The sequence below is a fragment of the Stegastes partitus genome, unplaced genomic scaffold, assembly GCF_000690725.1.
Source record: "Stegastes partitus isolate 25-593 unplaced genomic scaffold, Stegastes_partitus-1.0.2 Scaffold579, whole genome shotgun sequence".
In the NCBI taxonomy this organism is placed as follows: domain Eukaryota; kingdom Metazoa; phylum Chordata; class Actinopteri; family Pomacentridae; genus Stegastes; species Stegastes partitus.
In genome coordinates, this window is record NW_007578310.1 from 39,532 (window position 1) to 59,630 (window position 20,099).

The 20,099-nt window shown below is 41.0% G+C and overlaps 4 protein-coding genes across 7 annotated transcripts in view; 2 read left to right on the forward strand and 2 right to left on the reverse strand.

Annotated features, from left to right (window-relative positions):
- The window catches only part of LOC103362510 (interferon regulatory factor 2-like), an 8,500-nt gene extending 5,023 nt beyond the window's left edge, over window positions 1–3,477 (forward strand). The window contains exons 4-8 of one of the 2 annotated variants that reach the window (XM_008288884.1): window positions 4–183; window positions 267–449; window positions 546–598; window positions 1,772–1,862; window positions 2,599–3,477. In XM_008288884.1, the coding sequence (XP_008287106.1) occupies window positions 4–183; window positions 267–449; window positions 546–598; window positions 1,772–1,862; window positions 2,599–2,717 (626 nt within the window). In that variant the 3' untranslated portion in view covers window positions 2,718–3,477. The remainder of the gene's footprint in view (window positions 1–3; window positions 184–266; window positions 450–545; window positions 599–1,771; window positions 1,863–2,598) is intronic. The other variant, XM_008288885.1, reaches the window with a different exon arrangement.
- A 1,351-nt stretch (window positions 3,478–4,828) lies between these two features.
- cdc42se2 (CDC42 small effector 2) lies at window positions 4,829–11,293 on the reverse strand. Its single transcript, XM_008288886.1, has 5 exons — window positions 11,216–11,293; window positions 8,858–9,102; window positions 8,356–8,457; window positions 8,188–8,266; window positions 4,829–7,123 (listed from the first exon to the last, which is right to left on the reverse strand). The coding sequence occupies exons 2-4, from the start codon at window positions 8,909–8,911 to the stop codon at window positions 8,192–8,194; spliced, it is 231 nt and encodes a 76-aa protein (XP_008287108.1). The 5' UTR covers window positions 8,912–9,102; window positions 11,216–11,293; the 3' UTR covers window positions 4,829–7,123; window positions 8,188–8,191.
- Window positions 11,294–11,330: 37 nt separating this feature from the next.
- nip7 (NIP7 nucleolar pre-rRNA processing protein) lies at window positions 11,331–16,871 on the forward strand. The gene is made up of 5 exons (XM_008288887.1): window positions 11,331–11,460; window positions 11,577–11,663; window positions 13,138–13,276; window positions 15,460–15,600; window positions 16,420–16,871. The coding sequence occupies exons 1-5, from the start codon at window positions 11,405–11,407 to the stop codon at window positions 16,537–16,539; spliced, it is 543 nt and encodes a 180-aa protein (XP_008287109.1). The 5' UTR covers window positions 11,331–11,404; the 3' UTR covers window positions 16,540–16,871.
- Window positions 16,872–16,939: 68 nt separating this feature from the next.
- Window positions 16,940–20,099, reverse strand: part of terfa (telomeric repeat binding factor a) — a 7,624-nt gene continuing 4,464 nt past the window's right edge. The window contains exons 6-13 of one of the 3 annotated variants that reach the window (XM_008288889.1): window positions 19,949–20,073; window positions 19,185–19,715; window positions 18,927–19,046; window positions 18,369–18,464; window positions 18,148–18,285; window positions 17,633–17,718; window positions 17,502–17,542; window positions 16,940–17,212 (exon numbers count right to left, since the gene is read on the reverse strand). In XM_008288889.1, the coding sequence (XP_008287111.1) occupies window positions 17,054–17,212; window positions 17,502–17,542; window positions 17,633–17,718; window positions 18,148–18,285; window positions 18,369–18,464; window positions 18,927–19,046; window positions 19,185–19,715; window positions 19,949–20,073 (1,296 nt within the window). In that variant the 3' untranslated portion in view covers window positions 16,940–17,053. Of the gene's footprint in view, window positions 17,213–17,501; window positions 17,543–17,632; window positions 17,719–18,147; window positions 18,286–18,368; window positions 18,465–18,926; window positions 19,047–19,184; window positions 19,728–19,948; window positions 20,074–20,099 lie in introns of all 3 variants that reach the window. The other 2 variants (XM_008288888.1, XM_008288890.1) reach the window with 2 other exon arrangements.

The following is a 20,099-nucleotide window of genomic DNA, read 5'->3' on the forward strand; positions in this document are numbered from 1 at the left end:
CAGGACGGTACCGCCCCGGCAAAGACAAACCAGATCCCAAGACATGGAAGGCAAATTTCCGCTGTGCCTTAAACTCTCTGCCCGACATCTGTGAGCTGCGGGAGCACAGCAGGAAGAAAGGCAACAATGCCTACAGAGTGTACAGGATGCTGCCCAACCCACAAACACACAGACGCAGGAGAGGTAAGAAACACACCTACAACGCAGTAATCGCTTCAACTGTCTCCAGTGTGACAGCACTGTCCTGCTTTCTCCTCCTCTCTCAGGGCTGCGATTTTTCAGCAGACCCCGGGAAAGACAGACCAGCTTAGGAACATGTGCATACGATGACGCGTACAGCACACACACTTGGCAACACGCAACAACAAGATCCATTTCAGACACACCACAGAAGGAAGAGACTGCTGCAGAAGACACATTAAGCAGCCCTCAGCCACACGGTGAGGAAGGTTGTTGTCTAAGTGCTTTGTTGCTGCTCAGGATGTTGATGATTAGAGATTCTACCTCTGTAGCAACAGAGGGATGACACTTATTTTGTCTTGCAGGGATGTGGGAGGCCAAAACCGAAGACCAGGAACAGAATGACGCTGTCTTTAAGGTACCATATCTTTAACCTACTGCCTCAGTTATACAGGTCATCCTAAGAGCTTCATTAAAAGACAACTGGAATTCTCTTTTTGGTTCTTAAAAATGTTTCAGTTTTCATCCAAGAGGTTTCTTCAGTTCTAACTGGTAGTCCCAAGTACAGTCGTCCTCAAATGTTTTCATACCCTTCCATTAAAGAAAAGGCAAAATTCACAATCGTCACTCAAATAACTCGAAACTGAAACAAGTAGTAATAAATAAAAAATTTGCCAAATTATAATTTAGTGAAATAAGGCATTGCTTTTGAATTGTGGTTGAAAAGAATAATTTAAAAAAACAAAAAACTGTCCTGGACAAATTAGAGCACTAATTAGAGTTGATGAGCAGTGGGCCAAAATCCAAATAGCTGTCAACAGGTGCAGAAGTCTGATTGAGAGTTACAGAAAACACTTGATGACAGTGATTGGCTCAAAGGGCTGTTCAACAATGTGCTTCCGTAATTATGCTTGTTTGCTGTTTTTTTGTTTTTTTGTTTGTTTGTTTGTTTGTTTTTTATTTCCGTTGAACCACAATTCAAAAACAATGTCATGACTTTCATTAAATTAAATGTGAGGACCCCTGTCACTCTCAACTCACGTGACCAGTGGCTCATTAATGACCCAGGACTCATGTGCCTCGAGCTGTGAATGGTTGTGAACCTGCCAGTTGTGGGAGGATTTAAGATGTTAATGGTGATGACACTTCATGAGAAAAGAATTCAAGGCTGCTTTAGAAAGACCTGACGGAGAACACAGATGGAGTGAAGAAAGGTATGTATGTCAAACTGGAACAGCTGTCACTAAACAGAGGAGGGGTTCTGCAACACCAGCTATCATGTACTTATAATGCAGTCTTAAGATCCCCCCCAGAGAGTTTTTCCAACATGAACATCTTAAATCGTGCCCATCGAGCAGCATGTGACTCTTCGGTTGTTACTCGGCCATTCACCGTCCACAGACCAGTTGCCTTCTACTAAAGCTCTTAGGATGACTGACTGACTAAATGTTGGTTTTCTGACCAAAGATTTCACTTGTCACAGAGATGCTCTTAGTGGCAAAATAACTGATCTCCTTGAAACAACATTGTAGCAGCTCCATGGTGCTCTAGATGTGTGTTTCACTGACTCAATCTGTTTTGTCTCACGCAGCTGATGGACCACTTAAGCAACGCAGACCTGTGGAACCAGACAGCGGAGCAGAGAGGATGGAGAACTCACACTTTGTGGGACCACTGGCACTGTACGAAATAAAGTGAAACACAACACATTCTCTACAACATGTATTTTCTTTTCATGTAAGGATTTGCCACTAAAATGACTAAAATCACAAGATTAACGTAACTTTTAAATTTATTTTGTCTTTAATAGCTGCACATTGTGTTTCACTTTCATTTTGACATAGATGACGTGTTTCCAGCTCAAACAAGAAAAATCTTGCTCAGATCTCATCATGAAAGCTAAAGACGTAGCTTCTTATTTAGTTATGGCAAGTTTATGCTGCTCTGACGTGGACAACTCAAAACCGCAGTGCAGCATTTACACGATGAAAAACAATTCATCCAGTTTTTAAGACAAAAAAACTAAAAAAATGTCCCTTTACTATGTTTCTCATTCAATTTTTTAAATGCAGGCATGAAAAGGAAGCATACAGTTTATTCCAGTAGGTATTGTATTTCACTTATTAGTGCGATTTGTTTATTTGGTCATTTAAAATCTTCTACAGAGCAGATGTAGTGCTTAAGAAAGACAACATGTGGACTTTGTACTGAGTTGTAATGTGAGAAGGACGATAAAAAATAGTCGACAAAGCATTTGGCCTCATCTAATGACAGATAAATTAAAATAAAATGTTCATGTGTGCGTATGATCACATGCATTATTTGTAAAAGAGTATAAAATAGAATACAGCAACTCTTAGATAACACCTATGATCCCATCGGTTTCTGTCTATTTAAATGTTCTTTTGTACTCCTCAGGTGCAGGCGACGATAACCCGTATTCTCTGCACACCGAGAGCTACAGCGATCTGTTCTGTCCAAACTACGTCAAAGAACTCTCCGACTGGTCGGCACATCAGCAGACTCTGCTGCCGTAGCTGTGCATCAGCAACACTTCTCCTTCCCTTTGTGTTTACCACATATTTGTTTAAAGGCTGGTTTTCCTTGACGCTTTCTTTCTAAACCTCAGCTGTTTTCCTCCTACTGTCTTTCTGCTGACCACTGAAAGAAAGAAACAAGAGAAGGCGAGAGGACAGAGAATAATGCTCCGTCAGTCAGTCAGTCAGTCAGTCAGGCGGCCGGCCGGTCGTCCTCTCTGCTGAGCGTGCTGAGGTGAAGATCTTATTCCAAGCCAAGCTTTCCCTCTTGTCATCGCCACTTGCATTCGATATATTTCAGTGCCTCAAACAAGCTGAAATGACACCAAGCCCGCACCACAGTTTTCAGAGAAAACAGATCTCATTTCGCTTCAGTGCAGCATCAGTTATTACTCTCCTACTTCATTGAATATGACTGGAAGTTTATGTAATGTACAGTAAATGAAGTGCAGAACAAAGAGGCAGCACACGGACTGATTTGTAGGTTTGTGTTTGAACTTGCTTTGCCATCAGGAAGCTGAAATAAGCTGCATGATAGTATGTATATTTTTATATGATGTGTGTGTTTTTTTTGTTTTTACAGTTTTCACCATGAGATACTACAGTTTGGCATTTTTTTTCATTTTTTAGGCAGCAGATGTCAGTTTGTCTTGTATGGTCCTGTACAACCTATTTTATGTTTGTCTTGTATTTTGAACAGAAGTGTGTGAGTCTTTATATCCTGTGTATATAATGAAAATAAAAATAAGCTTATAATAAACGAGTTCCAGTGTGTGTTTTAAAGTCGCCAGTTTTCCTCTATTTTAGTTTTTTCTCACTCAGATTTACTGAATATGAATCGATCTTCTGTAAACTCATTGTTGCAATTAACAGCACAGTTTGGTAACATGGATTGTTGAGACGTCCAGTTCATATTTCTTGATGAAAAGCTTCAAATAAGACAAGGCCATTGGAGAACCAAAGGTAGCTGTGTGCATCCATCCATGGCTGCATGAAAAAGCAACTAATTTACAAAAGAAGTAATTAGGTTCCACTTCTGACACATTGCCGATCACGATCATTCAGGATTTTTTTCCGGCCACATTTCTTCCTTGAAGATGATGGGTCCCCACTATTCTTCCAGTTTTTAATAATGCGTTGGACTGTTCTTAACCCAATTTTAGTAGTTTTTGCAATCTCTTTAGATGTTTTCTCTGCTTGATGCATGCCAATGATTTGACCCTTCTCAAACAGACTAACATCTTTTCCACGACCACGGGATGTGTCTTTCGACATGGTTGTTTAGGAAATGAGAAGCAAGTCATTGCACCAGTTGGGGTTAAATAACTTGTTGCCAGCTGAAAGATAATCGCCCATGCAGTAATTATCCAATAGGAGGCTCGTACCTATTTGCTTAGTTAAATCCAGGTGGCGACTTTTTTTTTGGCCAGGCAGTGTATATATTTGTATTTGCACGGTACAGGCCGTTTTTTAAATTTTTATTTTTAATAAGATATTTTGACTTTACGTTGCAGGAGAGACAGACATTAAACCGCAAATGCTGTTTATTTACCAAAACAATGAAATGACAGTCATGTCTGGTATTTGATGTCGTCTGGCCTGATATGCTTGTTAGAGCATTCCTAAGTATTTATGTGTTGCTGTTTGTACGGAGCACATTTTTTAAAATGATGTTTGTGTGAGCCCTTTTTTCTTGGTTAAAACATCAGTATTAGTGTGAAGGAAGGTCTAATGTTGGCCCTGCTCCTCTCTTATTGTTACATTTCATATATCTAGTAATACACAAGTCATTTTTAGTTTACAAAAAAAACAAATTAGGTCTCACAGAGGCAGCAGTTTTGTGTAACAAGTCTTTTTTTCCTCTTTTCTCTCTCATTAATCATTTGGGACGCCTGAGAATTAGCTTGAGGGCCCTTAAGAGGAGTCCAGTGGAGTAAACAAGCTAAACAAGCTCCACCTGATCCAATATAAAATAATGTATGAGTCACAGGAGCCACTTCTCTGCAGTATTTTTTTTTACATTGTTGTATTAGATCATAAATCTGTGAACTGCTTTCACTTTCCTTTGTGTGATCCTCCCGAAGTTAAAAAACAAAACATGGAATACACAGTTGGTCAAACATCAACAGATAACATTTATTTGTTTATTCTGAAAAATGCAGAAAAAGACAGATGAACTTCCCTTTAAAGCGGGAACTACATATTAGGCAGATCCTGAGGAAAAAAAAAAAAACAAAACACTGTGCCAACTCTACTTTCCCTGTATTATCAGACAGAAAAGTACCCAAAAATATGTATGACTCTGAATAAACCATGGATCCATCACTTTTACACATTACAAATTTACAGTATCATCATAAAATATGTGCTATGACAGGAATCCCAAAATGAAACGATTTTGTTAAAGTCACATTCAACCAGTCCACTTGCACAGCCTGCTGGTCACATAATATACTGCAATCCCAGTATGACTGCATGTACTACAGCATTTAGCCCCGAGTCGGGGAAGGAAAAGAAAAAAAACAATCTAGTCTACATATATGTGGATCTGTCTTCACACAGGAATTACTACAGAGACATTTAAACAGGAACAGAGCAATGGGACAGTATTTTAACCTGACGAATCAAAAAAGGAAATGATAGGATAAGGGGGGTTTACCAGGAGGGTTAAGGCTGTAAATGACATTACAAATGTGATTTTATCAATAGGAGTATTTTATGATTCCTGGTACCAACACCCAAAAATTTCATTCACTTTGCACCATAGTATACTTTGACAATAGCACTCGTTTAACACCGATCTACATGCTGGAATTAATACATTCAACACATTTGGTTGTTGAAATAGTCAATCATAGGACGTACATGAGGGACAATCACGTGTGTTAAGAGGATCCAGGCCTGCTGGTTTTGCTCAACCACCTCTGACCTCTCCGATTCATATTTTCATTGGATCCTGATTTAGAATTTGGTGACACAACTGGAAGATGAAAAGGTCCATGACACTAAAAGGGCATTAGTTCTAGTCTGATCACTATCTGACAAACAGCATAATCAGGCAATAAGAGCTGCATCTATTTACTTTTCCTCCCTAAGAGAGAAAAAAAATCACATGTGCTTGAAGAAAAAAAGGGTAAAGCATTTGCACAAACAGGAAAAACTGCCAAACTGGAAATAACTTAATGTCCACAGAAGTACTTTTTTTTGGTGATTTGGACAAAATAATGTGAACATCACATGAAACCATCATTTTAAACGTAATCACAAACACTGCTACAAAGGTGGGCCAAATGAATTTAACAGCATCCGTCATGGCAGCTGAGTTTACAAAGAACTGCTCGGACCTGCAGGAGGACAAAATCATCTCCGCGCAAATGGTGGGTTAATCAAACAATAGTTGAAAATACAGTGTGTAACAATGTGTGCCGGGGGAATAGGAAAGAGCTGCATCCAGAAAGGATATGATGGATGTAGAGGAGGGGAATGAATTCTGGCAAATCTACTGAACCTAACCCACCTTCGTGGCACTGTTTGCATTGATGATTTGGACACAAGTTGAATTCTTGGCCTACTGTTGATACACAAGCTTTGAAAAGACAAAATGTAAAAATATGAATCTTCTAAAAACCACTAAACTAGTACTTGCAGCGTCAAGCAAATCGCTCTAGTAAATTAAAAAAACAACAACAAAAAAGCAACAAACATGACTTCAGAAGGCAGATCAGGAAGTTCATTGTTTATTAAAATTCTATATGGTTCAACTTAAATGAGTATAAAAAAAAAAAAAAAACAGTTGAAATCAATGCGAAATTCCTAAGCAAGTGTGAGTGTACAATGTGTGGTCCAGTGTACTCTACTCATTTCAAGTTTATTACAAACAGCAATCTTCAACCCTGAAAGCAACTCAGAGAATCGTGAGTATTTCTCAGAATAAAACAACGAACATTTTTGCCTTGCTACCGCTACCTGTCCTTTGATAAAACCTCTGAGAATAAAGAAGGAAACTGAAAGTTCCAAATCTCCAGTGTGGCCCAGCCACCATGAGGTCCGTTTACAAATCAGATAATAAATACAGGCATCCAAATGGGCTACAACAGCAAATATTTTGAAAATATTTTCCTCATGCATACACACAAGCATACGTCTGACTGAGATTATGAGCTTCCTATACCCTCTTATCTACTCTGAACAGTTACTCTTTACAGTGCAACAGTATGGCAGCAAATGGATAGCAGTGCTTTCATTAAAAAAAAAAAGAAAGAATGGAAAATAAAAATATATACAACATTATGGAAAAGCAGTAGTTTCATCTTTTGGTCCTGTGTCTATTACAGACAGAACTGCTTTTGTTTTTTTTGAAAATTCTTCCTCATATTGACAACAGTAGTTTCCACAAGACTGAAGAGCTGTGGGAGGAAAAGGTGAGACAAATGTTAAGATCTGGCATGCTGCTGTTAGAGAGGGCGTATGTCACACCCACATCACACACATCTGGCTTGGTTTGCGTTGTCAAATCTACTCTTTGAGGAGGACAGAGTGCTGACTATGGTCCTTTCTATTGTCTTTACTTCCCAAACATGCCTCATATCATTGGGCTTGATCCGTCACTTACGGAGTGACTGGGTCTGAAAAATGTGAAAGTGACCATGGCAACGTTGAGTGGGAGTTTAAAAACAAGGCGAGGTGCAACGTTAACAGTTAACCAGTTGCCTGAAGCTGGCATAAAGCCGCACCGCCGCCAAAATCAGGCCTGTGTCGGATCGAACAAAAGAGGCTAAATAAATAAATGAAAGTCACTCATTTACTCACAGCTGAGTCATGCTCACGAGGTACAGTGAAGTGGTTATCAAGAAAATAAAACTAATCAAGAGGAAATAGGGGGAATGATTCTGTCATGGGGGAGGGAAATCCCCCAACACATGACGACAGTACAATACAGTACCAATATAAGCTGTGCAGCGTTTGTCTAGCTTCCTCTCAAAGCCACAGAAGCCTGCTGCTGCTGCGCCTAAGCATGATGTGTGTGCCATCATTTGTTTTGACACGACATGGGTGGAGTTACTGGGAGGTGTTAACCACTGGTGTTCTCTCTCACCAAAGAGAGAGAGGCCAAAGTCTGGAATTTCAACAGGTCATGATTTCTTATTTAATCTGTTTACGTGACCTGCTTTATATTATGAAGAATGAGGAAGTAGGTTTATAGAAAATGACCAGATTAAATACTGCAGTTGGCTTGTGAGCTTTAAAAATATGCTACACTGCTCTGTTAAATGTCACAAAGGAACATTTTCTTTGCTTTACACACAAAACCTCCAGGTAACTAAACATTTCCCTCAAAAAGAAACTTGACATTCTATCAGTCACGAGTTGCCATTTGCATGAAACAAATCTGAGCAGGGCTTTGGGGTAGTGAAGATTCTGTGGCTACCTGAATGCTACTTTCACTACTGGGTGACGCAGCGTCTCTCACCTCGTTACAACTGAGAACCTTCAGAACCTCCATGCGCGTAGCCCCCTTTCGATTTCATCTGGGCCTGAACAAGGTCCACCTACAAGAAGGTGTAAATGTTACAGACTGACAACATATGTTTGCTCTACTTTGTAACCTGAACGTTCTGAAAAGTGAACAAAAACGTACCGATGCCAATCCCAGGCCCATGTCCCCTGAGCCTACATGTGTGGTGTGAACAAAGTTTGTTGGCTCCCCGATCATGGAGCGATCGATCCGTCGCCGCCGTTTCTGAAAACGAGTATCATAGAACAATTATGTAAACTTTAAGACCACACCTAAAATATCTTTGAAGATCAAATACTCAGTTCTACTGTGAAACATTATTGTAATGTGGATGTCACAAGAGGATGTAATGTGTGTTTTATCAGGCATAACAACAATGTGTTTAACTAGATTTTAAAATAGCGTATAGTCACCATAACCACGACTTAACTAAAATGGAAGCTGTATGTGTCAGCATTCTACGTAACACCAGACGACACAGCTCTGTTTATTAACCTGCTATCCACCTAAAAACACATTTCATACCAGCCTCCGCTCAAACAAGGCGGCTTCACTGAAAAAATAAAAAAAGCGTAACTGGTAAAGTAACCGTAAAATGACTCTTCCAAGTAAATTTCCCACTCACTGGTTGTGGCTGCTCTGCAATGCAGCAGCTGAAACAAACCCAGAACTCTGTCATTCTGAGGCAGATGTAGAAGCCGCAGCAGTTTCCTCTCTCAGCTCAGACGTTTTCTTTGCGTCTGTCTTCCTGTTCACTGCGACCAGAGTCACAAACACGCACCGGAAACTGACGACAGGCACAGGACACTGGGTTGTCTGGGGCGAACCTCTGGCACAAGAAGTGGTCTCCCAACACAGGGCAGCACACACCTGTTCACGTGGTGACAAAGCAGAAAAAAAAAATATCATCATCATATGTCGACTTTTAAAAAATCAAATTAGCTATAATTCCAGCCATAGAGTTGAAACAGCAGCTTGTGAGCACTTCACTGTAGCTTCCATAGCTAACAATTAAGTAGGTCTATATCACTACACTGAGGAACTTTTAATAAAAAAATAACATTTTCTAATCATCATACTTTTTGTAGTCGTTCAGTCAGTGTAAACGCATTTAATGATGTGAACAGAAGTGTTTCTAAAGCTTTTTTCGTTGGCAAATCTAAATGCAGTCACACACATCTATGGTATATTTTTCAGGTACTTCCTCGACAAAAAAAAAAAAATCTTGAAGGTTTTAGCATGAAAAACTGACATCAAATTTAAATGTGTTTGCACATATGCAAATATTTGTGCCTCTTCTAATCCTTTACAATCTTAAGTCATAGTAAAGAAAATAGGTCAGTGCACACGGTGCCTTTGAGTAAAGGATCTCGAGCAGTCACCCGTTGTATCCAATTGATCAGTATCACTTTAGCTTTTGTGGGTCATCTCTTGTGGTAAACAATACAGCTTAGGAATATAACTATGGACTCTCAGGGTCAATGATCAGCCTATGTTTCAGCTTTCAGCATGCTGTTATAAGCACTGCAGTCCTGATGAGGTATCCATTTTAATTAACACCCCCCCCCCCTCGAGTTGAAACCATTTAAAGGCTTATTGCAATAGTAGGACAACAGAAATAGCACATTGAGAGCATTGTCTGACAAAATGTCGGGAAATGCCTATGCTGCTACTGCTTCACATGTTGTGTTGCAACACAACACATCCTACACTGGAGGACAGAAGCATTCACTTAGGAGCATGTGATCTCCAGAGGTTGGCCCAAGATGACACTTGTCATATAGAAGATTTGTGTGTATGTGTTAGAATGCTCAGTGCCACAGTGCAGACACAAACACGTCGTAAGTACTTGTAGTTTTACACACAGAAATGTTTTAGGTTGACTGTATTTGCTGGACACGGGGATTAACTGACTTGTAGGGCTATCTCAAACTCGAAACTTAAATGTCCTTTAGCAGAAAATAGTCCTGGGCACAGTGCTGTAGCTCTGTGGCTTCACATGAAAATATAAAAGAATCCTCCTAAAAAAGAGACTTTAAACTACACATTTAACATGATAATTCAGAGAGGACTCTTTAAAAAATTACTAAAGTGCAAGTACAAGCTTATAAGGGTATAAAGATAAACATACATGACTCATGTCGAAACGTAGGAATATATTAAGAAATATCAGTCCGATCACATATTTCAAAGTGGCCTGTGTGTCAATACAGTGGCTTTGGTGTTTATAATTTAACTTGGCAGCATCAGAGAAACAGGATCAGGCTATTTTTCCAGCCATTATTGCTGTCAAACAGGAGGTGACAGGAGGATAAAATGATCTGCCAAACGCAAAGAGCCCGCTGACAAAGTAGATTTCCCAGTCACTGACTCTGCAGCTGACGGTACACATCGCTGACATTGAACTGCTACTGTGCGCTCAGTGCAGGTGAATCACGTTATCAGGTGGCAGAGGATGACTGCAGAGGTGCTTAATGTTGATCTAAATGACATCTGAAATCCTTATAGGATTAAGTCACTCTGCCTCTGATCTTGGATTACGCGGTATTTACAAACAAATGGACGTTATGTAACTTCGCCCCGCTGCGGCAAAGACTCTTCACACACCGAGTCCAAGTTGAGTCACAACTGGGCGCATTTCAACACAAGTACCGATGTTAACGCAGTGGTTCACGATTGATTTCAACTGAGTAGCTTTAGTAGATCGGGGTCGTTGCCTGCAGCGAATCAGAGGTAGCATTACCAGCTGCTAACACAGTTAGCTCACTAGCTAACGTTCACTAGCTCGCTAACAGCAGCAGGGCTGTGTTTTTTTCCATTGACAGCTAGCTAACCAAGCTAACTGAGCCCGTTTTCGAAAACTGAGGCTACAATATTCAACAAAAACGAAATATAAAACACATAAATAATCACATTGCTGTTGAAAACTACATATTACTTTTTTAATCTAAGATTTATAATCATTTAAAGTGAATAAGCTTACCAGGTGGTGGCCGGTTTCCCGGAGAAAAGCGTCCGACCGACTGAAAGCTAAAGAATGCAAAAAACCAGGAACTGCGCTCACTGCGTACGTCACACGACGTCCGCGTTCAAGCGTGACGACTTCCGTTTTGATCCACGTTTTTCTCGCAGGAGGTCTTCACTGCGAAAAACACGACTTTAGTTAATAAATATGAGGCCGTTAACGGAGGAAGAGACGAAAACGATGTTTGAGAAGCTGTCGAAATAGTAAGTAAGCGCGAAGGGAACTTTGTGAGCCCGTATACGTTCAAAGTAAACCCAAAATGATTAGCATACCTGTTAGCGTGTGCTGTGTGTGATGCCCATGCTTTCTCCCACAACAGCATCGGTGAAAACATAAAGCTTCTTGTGGACCGACCAGACGGTACCTACTGCTTCAGGCTACACAATGACCGCGTGTACTACATGAGGTAATCCTTGAAAAACCTACTCTGTACAATAGAAGTGTTTACACTAAGTTTAATATCACTTAAATGCATTACTGAATCACCTCTCAATAACTGCATTACTTTGAAGTGAACAGATAGAGCATTTCCTCATAATAACAATCATGAACGTTGACTTTAGACAGAAAATACAGACCTCAAAATAGAAACTTGATCCAGGAATAATGAATACACATGTGATCACTGACAACTTAGAAACTCTGTCATTATTGAATCAAAATTGACTACACATGTGATCCCCAATCAGCTGTAAACCACTGACATGGTCATAAAGTGACCTGTGAACACCAGAACTTAGTTGTGGACTTGTGTGCTGCTCTGTTTATCTGCATGTCTGCATCAAGGCTCCACATGGAAAAGAACAACTGAAGAATTTCAGTATGATGGAAAAGACACAGGAGAGTTGGTGACCAACTAAAAATCAGTTGAAACGCAAATGCAGGACTAATCAGGAGGTGTAGAACGAGTCATAGTACCACTAATCAGAGTTGCAGTAATTGTCCTTCTAAAATGACACCATGCACAGTGGCTACTTGCCAAATCTAGCTCTGAAAAACACACAGGCAAGTGCTTCAGACTTAGCACATTGATAGAAATTAGTTTTTTTGAAAGCTCAGATTTACTTTGTTTGGAACAGAACTGCAAGTTTAAGCTTTGCTGAAGAACATTAAAAGGAGCTTGATGAATAATCGAAGCGTATTCTACTTTAAAATAAGACCAACATAACTTTGTTTGGCTCAGATGGATCCAGCATGTTAGGCGTGAACCTAACCAGGATTGCGACAGTGAATACATAGTCCCAACAGTAAAGCATGGACGTGGGAGTTTGATGATGTGGAGCTACATGAGTGCCAAAGGTGTTGGGGAGATTACTTTTATAGACTGCAGTATGAACGCTTGTGGAAAAAATATACCAAAAGATGACCTCCAGTGTGCGGAAGTTTGGCCAAAGAGACATTTAAGCATGATAATGAGCTTCTAAAGCAGAAAAATGTGTAAACTACGAGCTGGCAAAGTATGTTCACTGACATGAATCTATTAAAACACTTTTGGAGCATTAGGGACAGAGTTAGAGACACAGCCCTCTGGGACAGAGCCGCTAAAATAATTTGTATCTGATGAATGACAGAACATGTGTTTGGAAATATGTGTCACACTGTTTTCCTTCATGCTGAGGCAGATTGGGTCTTAAATTAAAAATACAGTTGGACATGCTGAGTATTGAAAAAATAAAGATTTAAATGTCGGTACTTAAATGTGTACTTACCTTTTGTTGCATTAATTCTGTTCAACCTAGCAGTAATGCAGTTATTGTAAGGTGGTAAAGTCTTGAATCATTTGACAGCAAAGTGACACAGCACTCATTTCTGTTGTGTACTATGTCTGGGTAGCATTCAATACGTTAAGAAATTCATGCATCATTGTTTTATCTCCACAGTGAGAAAATCCTTAAGTTGGCCACAAACATTTCCCGGGACAAGCTCATGTCGGTGGGTACGTGTTTCGGGAAGTTCACAAAGACCAAGAAGTTCCGCCTGCACATCACAGCCCTGGATTTCCTGGCTCCTTATGCAAAGGTGACTACACCTACCTCTTTTTAATATCATTTGTATGTTTGCATCCCTGACTCTTTCTATAGGTCCTAATAAATGGAGGCTGGTGTCAGAGAGGAAGTTGAACCAATACAGGTGGTATTAGTGAAGTAGCAGGTGCTTTCCAGTAGAGCCTCAATTTGAATTGATGTCAGATGAGCGTTTGCCAGAAGATCTCAAAAGCTCGCAGGGAAAGCAGCGTACTCTGGAGTAAAGCACTGATTTATACTAACTGTAATGGCAGGCTGCCTTTATAGAGCATCAGCCAATCAGATACGACTATCAACCTGTGTACACTTGACTAGTATATGGCTGCTATGTGAACCACATAAAGCATGTCACTGGTGTTCTATTCACACCTTTGTTGACAGGCGCTGGCTGTCAGTCGAACAAAGCAGCGACTTGTTTCCGATACTGCAGTAGAAGGCATTACTTTGTATACTTCTGCCTTTCTCTCCAGGCCAAAATGTCTTCTTTGAAAAACAGTAACAGTAGCATACCTCTAATATGGATATTAAACTAAAGCAGGACTTGCATACCATCATATGTATATACTGAAATCTAACAGCCTGTTCACAAGTGGCACATTGTACGCCAGCGGAGCAGCTGAGGACCACCACCAACAGTCGTCATGTTTCTAAGCACGAGTTGCACACAAGGAGCTACAATTCTACAATTTCATTTAGCAGATGCGTTCATCCAAAGCGATCTGAGAGCAGATACAACACAAGCAAGGATCTAGTCAGGAGAAAACAATCTAGATAAGTGCCATAGATCAAGTGTGATAGGGTGTTGATGCCAATAGCAAGCTGTGTGGGAGGTAATAGGATTTTTTTGTTGTTGTTTTTTTGTTTGTTTTCAGGCAGTCAAGTGCAAAGGTGTTCAGTGAAGAGCTGGTCTTTAGTCTTTTCTTAAAGACTGAGAGGGAGTCAGCAGATTGAACAGAGTTTGGTAACTCGTTCCTCCACCGCGGAACCACAGAGGAGAAGAGTCTAGCTGTCGACCTCGGGCCTGTGGCGGTGGTTGTATCAGGGGGTTTTTGTTGGTCGAGCGTAGTGAGCGAGAGGGAGTGTAGATCTGAATGAGAGTGTTCAGGTAGGAGGGAGCTGATCTCGTTGTGGTTCTGTAAGCAAGTGTCAGGGTTTTGAATTTGATGCAGGCAGCAACTAGAAGCCAGTGAAGCGATCTGAACAGCGGGGTGACGTGTGCTGTTTTTGGCTGGTTGAAAACCAGACGTGCTGCTGCATCCTGGATCATCTGCAGAGCTTTGACCGTGGATGCAGGGAGGCCTGCCAGTAAGGAGCTGCAGTAGTCAATGCGTGCTATTATTAGAGGTTATACCAGGAGTTGTGCTGCATGTTCAGACAGGAAAGGTCTGATCTTCCTGATGTTGTAGCTGCTTTTGTATTTTGGCATTGCTGGTTGATTTTTTATTTTTCTATATCATTCACCAGCTACAACCAAAGCTACAGTCACTAATGTGAAACCCCTATTTGTTGCCCTTTATACCATTTGAACGTTTTTAGAAATGGAAGCTTGCTTAGCAGACGTACAGTTGCTGTAACTGAGTTGCACAGAAACTCTCATCAGTTGGGATTAACTAAGCAAGCTAAGCATAATTTTGCCAACCAATACCCAGCGAGGATAAAGAGCTCGTCCACGTTTCTCTGCCTAACCAGTTAACTCAGTCCTGCTGTATGAGTCAACTCCCTGATGGTTACACCTCCACACCGCTTCTCAAGTTCATTCATCTGGACATACTCCACATGTAGCTCTTAATTATGTGGATATTTTGAAACTGCTCTTCGTTTAATGGAATATTAAAGCAAGCTAAATGTCAATATAAAAGTAGTCTGTTCAGCTTTTTGGATGGAAAACACTGCAAGAACTTAAATTAACTTATATTGCTGCTCTTTGTATGCTTGTTTACCAATGATATCCTGGCATTGTGATATTAGTTCTATGTTTAGCTAAACAGTGAACATTAAATATCATGACAGTCTTACTTCAGTTTAATGTGAAGTCTCTGCCCTCTGGTTAGAATGATTTGTTGAGACTTACTGGCTAGTAGCTCATGCGTACAAGTGCCATTGTTCTTTTCCCTCTTATTGTTAAAACTTTTAATAATTCATGCTTGTAGGAATAACTTGAAACTGTCATATCTCCAGTTCAAGGTGTGGGTGAAACCTGGAGCAGAGCAGTCTTTCCTGTACGGGAACCACGTGCTAAAATCAGGCCTCGGGAGAATCACCGAGAACACCATGCAGTATCAGGGAGTTGTGGTTTACTCCATGGCTGACGTGCCTCTGGTAAGTCACGTTAACTGTGATGCTCCGTCACTGTGTTCTCAGTGTAACAAGGACTTAGATATTCTCTGTGGGGCCACTTATGCTGGGGGGAAAACAAGCATATTCTGCAAAGTGACGTTAGATATGCTACGGTGTGTTACTACTTCACAATGATGTATCATTCCTGAATTTATTGTATCCACACATACGAGGTGAGTCAGAAACGTTTCAGGACTGGTGTCACAAAAGATATATATTTCAAACCCAAACTACAAGTTTTCCCCTTCCAAGTAATCCCCCTGGAGTCTAACACACTCCCTCAGCCTTCTCTGCCACGCCACCATGCACTCCTGGAAGGATTCTTCCAGGATCCTCCGCAGCTCCGTCGTCACAGCCATCTTGATGTCGTCCACGTCTTCAAAATGGGTCCCCTTGATGACCCCCTTGAGCTTGGGGAAGAGCAAAAAAAGGTGATGGGGAGTAGGGAGGTAGCTCCAGCACGGCGATGTTCTTCTCAGCCAGGAACTGTGGGATGTTCAGGGCATTGTGAGCAGGTGCGTTGTCATGGTGAAGCAGCCATGACTTGTTCTGCCACAACTCTCGCCTCTTCTCGCGCACTGAACGAAGCAAACACCGCAGGATCTCTTTGTAGACGTGCTGGTTGATCGTCTGAAGGAGAAAGCTGGTAGTTTGAAATATATCTTTTGTGACACCAGTCCTGGAACTTTTCTGACACGCCTCGTATAGCCTGTGTGTATGTAGAAAAAGGAGAGTAATGTCAGGTTATTGTTAAAAAAAAACAAGACAAAAGAGATTTTGACCCTCGTCTTTGTTTCTCAGGGTTTTGGAGTGGCAGCCAAGACGACTCAGGAGTGTCGGCGAGTGGACCCCATGTCCATTGTAGTGTTCCACCAGGCAGATGTGGGAGAGTTCATCAGGAATGAAGACGCATTAACATAAAGATGCTGCAAACAACTGGACTGTCAAAATCTTTGTTCCCTGTTGCATACCCGTCAACATTCATCGAAATCCACAGCCAGCGCAGCTTGTTTTTTTAGCTGCTTACTTTCACCACTGAAGATTCTATAGTTCCATGGTTGGACTGTATTCCCCTGCACTCAAAGGACTGAAACACTCAACATAAATTACTGTTAATTTGCAACATACAGAGCCGCCTGATACTCTCCCTCATCCTTTGTTTCAAATGTTGTCTAAATGAAGGGGGTGTGTTTCTGTGTGCACGTCTCTTGTAAATGTCCTTTTTCAAATAAATCCGTGACATCTTTGTATTATTTTAGTCTTGGAGGGCTTTCAGTGAAGAAACATTCATAACATTTAAAAAACAAAGCAACAACTAATCTTAGAATTGTAAAACATGTCAATTTATTTAATTAGCTTGACATTTAACATGATTAAACGTGTAAAAAGGTACTCGGTAAGGAAAATAACTGGAAATAACATTCTTTTGAGGACGTCAGACCATGTTTAGCCTCTTCAATGTTCTCCATCGGTCCTTGAGGTTGACGTTCGTTCGATCATTGAAGGAATAATATGACCTTATCTGCTTCCAGTTGCCCTCTCCAAACGTTTTGACTCCGTCTTTTAAGTTCTGCGTCTCTTTCTCAGTCCACGTCTGCAACACAAAAGGAACAGAAGGTTACTTGGCTCTTTGTAACTGGGACACAGAAGCCCAACATTGAAGACAATGCTTTGTCGTTGATTGTGGTGCATGGCAGCGTAACGTGGCACTACACTTAGAAGTCTGCTTGTGTAGAGCTTTAATCGGACAGCTGGTTGGAAAGCCGCTACTTTTTGAACACAAGCAGTGTCACAATCTGTTATCTTTTAATGTTTGGTGAATTTAATCGATTTGTGAATTGATATTTTACTTTTTGAATGTTGCCTGCTCTTGTCATGCTTACCCTCCTTTGGCCTGAATGTGAAACGACGCTCTCATTCGATCCTGTGGGGAAAAACAAAATAAGGTGTGAAATGAATACGATTTTCACAACTAGATTCACACAGAATTAATTACAAATATGTGATCACTTACTACCACTGTTCTTTGCGGAGGTGAAATATGAATCCTCATCGGTCCATGTGTCCTTGCTTTCTTTTGCATTAGCGAACAGTTGTTTCCTGTGAACAAAAACAAGAGCGTTTTTTTTTAGCAGTTTGATGCTGATTGTTCAGTGTCACTGAAAAACAAAAAGGGCCAAGTTGAGTTTTGATGCGTTTTTGTAATGAAGACATAAATGATCTCATGATTTATTTTAGGAAGCATCACACTAAATCTCTTTTTAATACTTTAAAAAAAAAAGTAAATCACAATGTTTAACTTTTGCAAATTCAGACACTTCAAAATAAAAACGGAAATGCAAATGTATACGTCAACCTTGTGACTTGACAGAAACTTCAAAATGACAGTTAAAAAAGAAAACTGATTTTCTTTTAGACCCAAAATGGTTGAGATGATGATTTTCCCCCCCAGTTCTATTTATTGTTCTGGGGTTCATCCACAACAGAAGAGTAAATCCACGTTTAGCTAAAGCTGTTATCTTCACTAACCATTTTGAATGGGAAGGACGACTGCTTTGAGCTGAGTCCTTGTGAGGAGTAGAGCTTGTTTGAGGGCCAGTGTGACGACTGGGTGAGCTCTCCAGTGACGAGTCTGTGGTGCAGATGTCCTCCACATTACCTGGATCCCTGCGTATATAAAGTTTGTCAAATGTCAGTCCTTGAATCATCGAGTAAAATACTGAGATTGAATGAATGATGTGTGCACTTGCTTGCTCGGAGAATCTCCTGAAGAGTCGGAGGAGGCCGACAGCTGCAGCAGGTGTTCCTCGCTGTCTGATGATAACCGTTTTGGCCTCTTGCACTTTCTGCATGATGAGAGTTAAGTTAATCATTATCCAGGAAAGGAGAAATTTGTTTACTGACGGCTGATTGAAATGATGCTTTACTCTTCATCAGTTTAAACGAGTCAAGGTAATTGCAGAATGTGTATTTATAAAGGAAAAAAAAAAAGTGAATCATAACTGAAGTAAAGTGCTAAAGCAACAGTACTGATACTTGAAGCCACACAAAGCTACAGTGGGTGGAAACAAGGTAGTGCAGGGTGGTGAAGGCTCTCCATAGATTGGTTCTGGACAACAAAAATAAACTTTTAAGTCTAACAATATTTATTTTTCATCACATCTTTTTATATTGTATGAGTAATATGTCTGTTCTGGTTACAACAAACAATAAGTTTATGTTATCAGTCTAGTAAGCCTAGAGCGATGAATCTTTAGTAGTAATTTGTGTCAGGCTTGTGTAAGGTGATGCTGAACATTTGGATTTACCTTTTGGATGAACTGTTTGACTGGTTGTGGAGTTCCCTGCCATCACTTTCCATGTCGGCCACAGAGTCAGAGGAGTCCTCCGTACTGTCTATTGACAGCTCAGATGTATTAGCTGAAACTCTGCATGACAAAACAAGCACTTTTAATTCTTTATGCCCACCGAGCAAACCAGGACAACAATCAACCGGCTCCTTATGAAACTTCATGTGTAGCCTAATAAAGAGTGATTGCGAACATCAGCAAGAAAATCTGTCTTACCTGCGGTACTTTCTGTTGGATCGTCTGGGGCACTTTCGCATGGGCATGTCAACTTCGCGGTCTGTAATTGGGCACTGCAGGTCTTTTTTATTGGCTCTAGTCAGTGTCTTTGGTGGCTTTTCTGTTCTGACGTCGGGCCCTTGTTCCAGAGAAGCTGTTGTGCACTGGGAGCTTACCTGACTGTCTGGTTCGACCACCAGCCGTGGCACAGTATAAAGCTGGCCGCTCCACAGACCAGAGGGTGTCTTTGAGATGGAACATGCCTGAGTATGAGAAGCAGCATCTGTTTGTGGTGGTAGGTCTGCTGGGGAAGCTTCCAAGGGGCTGCCTGAGTCTCTCTGAAACAGCCCTTCCGGCTCTGAGTCCAGGTTGGTGCCCCTCTTAGGGTCAGGGCGTAGCAAGCCAAGATCCTCTCTTTCCCGCGCCTCTCTCTCCACTTCTTCCTCCAACTGAGCAAATGTGTTTTCGGAAGCTGCAGCCAAGGCTTTGAAGGCCACTTCTAGCCTGGCCCTCTGGATAACTGAATATTTACTGGAAGATAAGCTACGGACAAGAAAAAAGAAGCTGAACAGGGTATTTAGATCTAGAGATACACAACATGGTGCAAACTGTCCTTTAGCCAGTGGTATGATACTGCTCAGTCATGAGAGGGGTAGATAGAGAGTGTACCATACAGTTTAACAAAGATCAAGCTGGCAATGTTGTATTCTAACACTAATGACTGACTTATCTGAAATCAACTGAGAAAGGAGAAGGGAGCCTACCGTTGTGCAAACTGGACAGCGTTTCCTTGTACATGAGAGGATGGGCCGGGTTTTGCTTGCTCATCAGTTCCAGCTGCTTTGTCGTCTTGGTCCACAGTTCTTTCATCAATAAGCTGTTCTGCAGCCTGGTGCGCATACACACAACCAAAAA

What these genes read in the sequence shown, in the direction of transcription:
- cdc42se2 (XM_008288886.1), bottom strand. Translation starts at nt 8,911, where the DNA reads ATGACAGAGTTCTGGGTTTGTTTCAGCTGCTGCATTGCAGAGCAGCCA. An exon ending in TTGCAGAGCAGCCACAACCA is followed by an intron (nt 8,458 to 8,857) that starts GTGAGTGGGAAA and finishes ACTCGTTTTCAG; the next exon opens with AAACGGCGGCGACGGATCGA. An exon ending in TGGGCCTGGGATTGGCATCG is followed by an intron (nt 8,267 to 8,355) that starts GTACGTTTTTGT and finishes ACCTTCTTGTAG; the next exon opens with GTGGACCTTGTTCAGGCCCA.
- nip7 (XM_008288887.1), top strand. Translation starts at nt 11,405, where the DNA reads ATGAGGCCGTTAACGGAGGAAGAGACGAAAACGATGTTTGAGAAGCTG. An exon ending in TTTGAGAAGCTGTCGAAATA is followed by an intron (nt 11,461 to 11,576) that starts GTAAGTAAGCGC and finishes CTCCCACAACAG; the next exon opens with CATCGGTGAAAACATAAAGC. An exon ending in TCCTGGCTCCTTATGCAAAG is followed by an intron (nt 13,277 to 15,459) that starts GTGACTACACCT and finishes TCATATCTCCAG; the next exon opens with TTCAAGGTGTGGGTGAAACC.